Source organism: Cyprinus carpio, chromosome A20 (genome assembly GCF_018340385.1).
Source record: "Cyprinus carpio isolate SPL01 chromosome A20, ASM1834038v1, whole genome shotgun sequence".
In the NCBI taxonomy this organism is placed as follows: domain Eukaryota; kingdom Metazoa; phylum Chordata; class Actinopteri; order Cypriniformes; family Cyprinidae; genus Cyprinus; species Cyprinus carpio.
The window spans coordinates 23,858,599-23,866,098 of record NC_056591.1 but is presented as its reverse complement, the minus strand read 5'-3'; the positions used below and the strand labels follow the sequence as shown (position 1 = coordinate 23,866,098).

Genomic DNA, 7,500 nt, shown 5'->3' with positions numbered 1-7,500 from the left:
TTGATGTCGTTGGGTGACGGCAGCGGCTGCCCGGCTTCGATCTGAAACACAAGCACAGTCCTCCGTGAGCACAGAAACTCCTCCTGCGTGACGCCCACAAACACCCATGAGAAGAGAGAGGAGACGCTTCAGTGGACTACATTTTCCACGGAGACTAAAGCAGGTCTGGTCTGGATTTGTGTGCGGGGGAATAGGTCACGTACTGGGAATCCCTCCAGCGGCTGCTTCAGCAACAGCTCTCCGAAGATCTCCTCGCAATACTTGGCCATCTTATACTGCTGCGTTTTACTGCAACACACACACACACACACACACAGCTGTGAGCGCCGAACACACATCGAGGATGAGTTCTCCGAAGATTTACATTTTACCTGCAGTGGTTCTCAAAGGACAGAATGACAGGATATTCAGACGTTACAAACGCCGTTTCCTTTATGGCTTGAATTACATCCTGTCACACAAACACACACACACACACACAAGACAAGCAGAATACGTCAAATTAACAAAAACATCACATATTACTGCAAAACCCTGCAATCGTGATATAGTCATTATTCCTGGAAATTCAGTTAGAAATAGTTTATATATTAAATAAAGATGCATAGAAATGATACACAGATGATTTCAAAAGATCAGATGATTCACTTTAAATTAATGAATCGATCAGATGGATTCAGTTCAGACTCTGATTCTGATTGGATGAGACGCACGCATATCAACTAATAACGTCAGATTCTCTTTTTGCGACTTAACAGTAAAAGCATAAAAGCGCCTGATGCATGTTTTGGGATCAGAGCGCAGCTGCAGTGAGTTGCTCTCACCTTGAACAGGATGTCGGTGCACATGGCCTTTCCATGAGTGATGATGGGCTCCTGATCCTCACCTTTACCATCCCAGCAGTCCAGCTCCACGCACCTGAAACACACACACACACACACACACACACTCGCATTAAAGGGATGTCACGCTGAACACTGACCAGACAAGAGCAAACGCAGATCCAGACACAGGTGTGTGACGCCTCTGACGTGTCGACGGGAGCGCACGCTAGTTATGTCTGTGCAGTGATGTTGAGGGTGAGATGCTGATGAGTGCACACCTGCATCCGGACAGCAGCACCTGTCGGTACATCTCCACCGAGGACTTCCCGCCGAACTGCCGGCCCGTCAGGTAGGTGTTGTGTGAGGAGCTGATGAAGTAATGAGCCAGCGGATGCTCCATCTCCTGACACAGATCCAGACGGTCCAGGAACACCGGCGCGTTCTCGTCTGACATCAGGTAGCGGCAGAAGCCGTCGCTGGACATGTGACCTGAAGACACACACGATGATCAGGTGAGAGCCGCTCATGCTTCTGTTTATAATGAACTGTTAATATTTACCAAGTCAAGGCAAGTTTATTTATTTTATACACAATGGTTATTCAAAGTGCTTTACATAAAAGTAAAAAAAAAAAACACAATAATAAAAAAAAGGAACACAATAATTCTCAGACAGTGTTTCTGCAGGTTTCATGAAGGTAACTTTAAGACTTTTGGAGACCAGGTGAAGAAAATTCAATTCAATAAACTGATATGAAATAAATACATCAATATGGTCATTAAATGTGAATCTTATATTGGAGACACTTCAAAGTTTGAAAATACAACTTTCCACAGATCTCCATTACTCTTAATACATTTAGACAAAAAAATGTGAATCTCTAAACATCCTTAAATCAAGATACATTTACCTGAGAAGCACAAACAAGATAGGAAGTCTCGCTTTCAGTGCAATACATATAAAATTAACTTTAAAAATCTACTTTATTCAAAGGGGAAATAAGGCAGATATTTGTTCTTGTTTTAATCAAAAACTCAATTTCTCAGAAAACAAGACTTCGTGTGTAACCTTGATTTGAGGAGGTTTATATGTTTGCACTGGAAACCAAGACAGAAATACTGAAGAAGATGTTAATTTTTTGCAGTTCGTGCAACATTTAATGCCCCGACTTTATGAACTGAAGATTTTATGCTCTGGTTGAAGACATTTTTAGGCTTTAATTTGTGGAAGAGTGAAATAAGGCTTTTTAAGACCCATTTCAAATGCACCCAAAGAAATGAAAGTTTGCTTTTAATTAACTCATTCTCAGGCCATCCATCAGAACACTAAAGATGATTTTAGCTGATCTTCTGAAGCACCAAGACCATAGCTGCAGTTAAAATCATATTTTTTTTCTGTATGTTGTAATAATTGTAATATTGTAACTACATGCTGTAGCTTAAACAAATCAATTAAAACCAAACTCTGTCAAGATAAATGTGCAACATTTTATCAGTGCTTGTATGATAAATGTATTTTTTATACATTTTCAATGTTACATTTTAGAATTCAAGCAATAATCTAGAAACACAAAGATTTTTTCCATGCTTGTTTCTATGCTGATCCTGTCCTGATCGTGTGTTTCCGGAGCGAGTGCTGACGCCGTCTGACCACCAGAGGGCAGCAGATGACCAGCCACCGCTCCGTTCATTACACACTCATCACACCTCCTTTATTTACCTTTCTTTTTTAAGTCTGCGTCTCTCTCGTACTTCTCAATGATCTGCATGACTCGTTTGGCGTCATAGAAGGGAAAGAGGATCTCGTTGAGCCGAGGGTCCCGCTGGTTCTACAGGGAAACAAAGGTCTGAAGTGAGGAAGGATTTGTCCTCAGAGACGCATCTCAACGTCTTTATGATCTTGTGTAACTACAGCTATGTTTGTCCCACGCAGAATCCGCTGATGCATTTTTTACCCCTATGAGGGCAGATTTTTCCAAACCACATAAAACACACTTCAGAGAACTCGTACTGAAGCAAACGGAACGAGAACAGCATCTGATGTTATATAACAGATGAGTGATCATTTCTGCCCTGCTAGAACATCCCTAACTAGTTCACAAACAGTGACGTGTCTGCGTTACGAGAGTTTGTGTTCGGCAGACAAACAAGCGTGAGACTGGCTGCCCAAGACGAGCAAATCAAACACAACAAACACAAGCACGACCCACGGCGCCACGCTCGGAACACATGCAGCGTGTCTGCAAACACATGAACACATACACAGGAAGCGGATCACCCACAGACAGACAGAGAGAGCAGGGCGACATGCACACACACACACACACACACACACACACACACACACACACACACACACACAGTTAATAATGATGATAAAGAGCTTACTTCATTCAGAAAGCTGACTAACTGCTCTACGGTTAAATAATCACTTTTGTCTCCGTTGCTGCAAAGAAATTGAGCAGAAAAGATTTGGTTTGGTTATAACAACACAAACAAAACCATTAAAGAGAGAGAGAGAGAGAGAGAGTTAGACATCACAAAGCATCTGTACGACACCCGTCTGATGCTCTATAATCTGTTAGTCAAACACACGGGTTAACGTCGAACTGCTGAAGCTGTTAGAGTCTGTCTCACAGTTAGTGCTCCAGCACTGGCTCTAGAGTACTAGTTAACCTCTAGAGTACTAGTTAACCCCGAGGACTGAACAGCGTGTGACGTACATCTTCTTGAAGAGCTCCTCGATGTCCGTGCGAGGGCAGATCTTCTGCGTCAGAGCGTAGAAGATGTCGAAGGTGAAGGCCGAATGCTCGATTTCATCATTCTGCAACGCAAAACCAAATCAAGCAGGTTCACCATGACACTTATTAACTTCTGCAACGTGACAGGAACAGGATTTCAACAAAACTAGGACGAGATGTGGTTTGACCCATGAGGGACTGATGGGACGCTGAGCGAGGGTTTGCACAGAAAGTCTCTGTGTCTCATTTTCCAGCTGAAAACCACGGAAATCTAAATCAGTCGTCTGTTTACAGTGGATCTATCTCCAATAAAAGAAGTATTTTTTTACTGTGCTGGCAGGTTATTAAGATTAAACTGTTTTTTCAATGATGTTTAGATGTTTTAACTGGAAAACAAGTCAAAAAGCCTCACTGGTTCACATCTTGAAAAGCGGCTCAATAACCTGGTTACACAGAACTACTGAAACTGAAATGAAACTGAAAACTGAACATATAAAAATAAAAGGTAATTCAACACGTCAATAAATCCTGTAACTACACATAAAACAACGAAATACATAAAATACTAAAATATAGTAAGAAATGAGTAATAAATAAAACACATAAATATTAAAATAACACTGTTCTTTCATGGCAATAAAACCGAGTCAAGATGATGAGCTGAAAGTCAAAGATGTGTTTCTCTGTAAAATCACATTACTGATCATTCGCTCACGATAAGAGCAGGATCATGAATTAAGACTCCTTCTGATTTCCATCTGACAATATAAATGTGTAACAGCCTGACCTTCCCACTGGGAAGACCAAGCTCCTTCAGCGCCTGGAAGATTCCTTTCTCTGTTTTACCCGAGCCGAACGTCCGTGTTATGCTGCACGAGACAAGACAAGATGATCAGATCAGATCAGATCAGCCAAAACATCAAAGAATAAAGAGAAGATCCAGAGGAATCAGACACTCACCCTCGGACCGGGATTTTGCCGTTGACATTCGTTACGAAGGAGAGTCTCATCCAACTAGACAGAAAGAGACAGAAAGTTTAAGAAGACAAACATCTGATGGATCCTGCTGATTCTAGTCTGATTTAGAACAGATCTCCAACAGATCTCCAGCAGATCTCCAACTGATCTCCAACAGATCTCAAGCAGATCTCCAACAGATCTCCAACAGATCTCCAACAGATCTCAAACAGATCTCAAACAGATCTCCAACAGATCTTAAACTGATCTTGAAATGATCTCAAGTAGATCTCCAACTGATCTCTAACAGATCAACCACGGATCCCCAACTGATCTCGAAATTATCTCAAACTGATCTCCAACAGATCTCCAGAAGATCTTAAACTGATCTCTAACAGATCTCCAACACATCTCCAGCAGATCTCCAGATGATCTCAAACTGATTTCCAACAGATCTTGAAATGATCTCAAACTGATCTTGAAATGATCTCCAGCAGATCTACAACGGATCCCCAACTGATCTTGAAATTATCGCAAGCAGATCTCTAACAGATCTCCAACAGATTACCAGAAGATCTCAAACTGATCTCAAGCAGATCTCTAACAGATCTCCAACAGATTACCAGAAGATCTCAAACTGATCTCTAACAGATCTCTAACAGATCTCCAGCAGTGGTTATAGTGGTCTGTTATAGATGTGTGTCATTCAGTAGTTTGAGCGTTGAGTCGTCTTTATGAGGATCTACTTACTGTTTCTTCAGGCATGTCATTGGACACACGTTATTCGCCTTGAAGTTGTGAATCACCGATTTCAGTCCTTCCATCCATTTCTGCAAACAAGAAACAATCATACATGAGGAGACGTAAACATGTTTTGTAGTAGTTTACGATCAATAGTCAGATTTTGATTAATCTTTTAAACATACAGGAGACGGTTCGAATGAATCAGGGACACATCTGAGTATTAGATCTACTACATTAGCTATTATCTAGCATTAACTAACTTGAACACATGAGGTGTTTGTAAATCTGTTAAGTATTCAAACCTCAAATGACATAAATATAAAATAAAGCAGCTCATTTGAGCTTGTTTGATGTGGATGAACAACAAACAACTCGTTTCACTCTGATTCAGTGGCAGTGAATCACACAACAGAATCTTACTGAATATGAGAGAACATTCAGAACAGTTCAAGTTGGTTGGCGATACGTGTTTTAATGAGAGACCTCTGCTGCTGCTCCATCAGCCTGTTTACACTGACCGGGTCAAACCAGTCGCCATGGTAACGCTTACCTTGGCCGTCTCCGTGTTGTCCGTCACCATGTACATGAAGCTGAGGTTGACCAGGTCCGGCCCGCTGCAGACGCAGATGATGCGACCGTCCAGATCCGCCTCACTCTTCCCTGCGGCTTCCAGAGACGCCAGGATCTTCGGGTCTTCAGGAACAAAAACACGCCACACGCGCAAACATCAGCTCAACACGTTAGCTCATGAAAAAACATGGGATGTCTTACAATATCCCTTACAACAGATCAACGCGGTCAACTAGACTGGACTGATATGGACGCTAAAGCATCATCAGGTCAGATCCACTGAATCCCAACGTGACCCACATTCCCAGACAGTCACACTTGTGTCCGACTCATTTAAAGCATAGTTCAGCCAAAAATTAAAATTCTGTCATTTATACAAGTTGTTCTAAACCTGAATGAGTTTCTTTCTTCTGCTGAACACAAAAGAAGATATTTTGAAGATACTTCTATAGTATGGAGAAAATACTACGGAAGTCAGTGGGGACCACAAACTCTTCAAAATATCTTCTCTAAAATACATGAGAAACTGTTTTTGAACTACTTGAGTAAAGGAAGACCGAATTGTAATTTTTGGATGAACTATAGCTTTAATGACGTTTAAGGAACATCAGCTCATGACTGATTCAACTCAATAAAAACTGACCCGTATTTTCACACGTCACTGGTCAAAGAAGCTAACAAACGTCCATCTGAACTTCTGTTTCTGGGCCAGCAGCACTGTGCTCACGGTTCGATTCCCAGAGAAACGTATGAAGTGATAAACTGATCAGAGTAAACGTGTCTGAACACACATCACCTCCTGCTTAACAAACAGCTGAAGCGGGTTACCATCAGGTCCTGTAAACATGAGCCGCCTCCACAAACACACGCTCAGGTAAACGCTCCTGCTGCGAACACCTGACCGCAGAAGACAAACACTGCAGACGGGCGCGGCCACACACACACACACACACACACACACACACACACACACACACACACACACACACACACACAGCAGTCAATATTTGACAGTGACACACACACACACTGAATGTGAAAGATAATCTCTGACTGTCAATAACACTCAAGTGCAGATGTAAAGCAAACAGTAACGCCTCAACGGCTCTCTGTCCATCATCACGTGTCCCGCAGCTCATGTGATGCAGACAGAACGACTCCAAACGGTTTAATCACACAATGCCTCATCTTCATCACAGTAACTGTAACTCTGACTAACAGTAACTTATGTGAGGCTCGGTCAGCAGTGACCGGTTCAAGTGTTTGTTTGGACGATTCACTTCAGTTCAAACAGGAGCATCTTTACCTTCGGCACGACTCCGGGACGGACGCTGTTGATCAGAGAACATTCTAGAAGCTGACCTTCCTGTGAGAGACACAAACACTGCGATTACAACAGTTCAAAGTTCATGATCACTGAGCCTGATTTCATTCATTCATAAAGGTGAATATGAATAATAATAATAATCAAGCCAAAGTTCTGCTGATGAGATGACAAACAGAAACTGAATGACAGTGACTGACTATACACACACACACACACACACACACTCACGCACACACACACACGCACACACACACACACTCACACTCACACACACACACACGCACACACACACACACACACACTCACACAGACAGACACACACACACATACGCACGTGCA

The 7,500-nt window shown here is 42.2% G+C and overlaps 1 protein-coding gene across 1 annotated transcript in view; it reads right to left on the bottom strand.

Annotated features, from left to right (window-relative positions):
• The window catches only part of LOC109084104 (1-phosphatidylinositol 4,5-bisphosphate phosphodiesterase beta-4-like), a 42,479-nt gene that overhangs the window by 20,169 nt on the left and 14,810 nt on the right, over nucleotides 1–7,500 (bottom strand). The window contains exons 5-17 of the mRNA XM_042778196.1: nucleotides 7,141–7,200; nucleotides 5,815–5,958; nucleotides 5,271–5,350; nucleotides 4,524–4,577; nucleotides 4,351–4,432; nucleotides 3,546–3,646; nucleotides 3,211–3,268; nucleotides 2,543–2,651; nucleotides 1,103–1,313; nucleotides 825–918; nucleotides 372–451; nucleotides 204–288; nucleotides 1–41 (exon numbers count right to left, since the gene is read on the bottom strand). The exon at nucleotides 1–41 is cut by the window's left edge and continues 50 nt beyond it. Of these exons, the coding sequence (XP_042634130.1) occupies nucleotides 1–41; nucleotides 204–288; nucleotides 372–451; nucleotides 825–918; nucleotides 1,103–1,313; nucleotides 2,543–2,651; nucleotides 3,211–3,268; nucleotides 3,546–3,646; nucleotides 4,351–4,432; nucleotides 4,524–4,577; nucleotides 5,271–5,350; nucleotides 5,815–5,958; nucleotides 7,141–7,200 (1,199 nt within the window). The remainder of the gene's footprint in view (nucleotides 42–203; nucleotides 289–371; nucleotides 452–824; nucleotides 919–1,102; nucleotides 1,314–2,542; nucleotides 2,652–3,210; nucleotides 3,269–3,545; nucleotides 3,647–4,350; nucleotides 4,433–4,523; nucleotides 4,578–5,270; nucleotides 5,351–5,814; nucleotides 5,959–7,140; nucleotides 7,201–7,500) is intronic.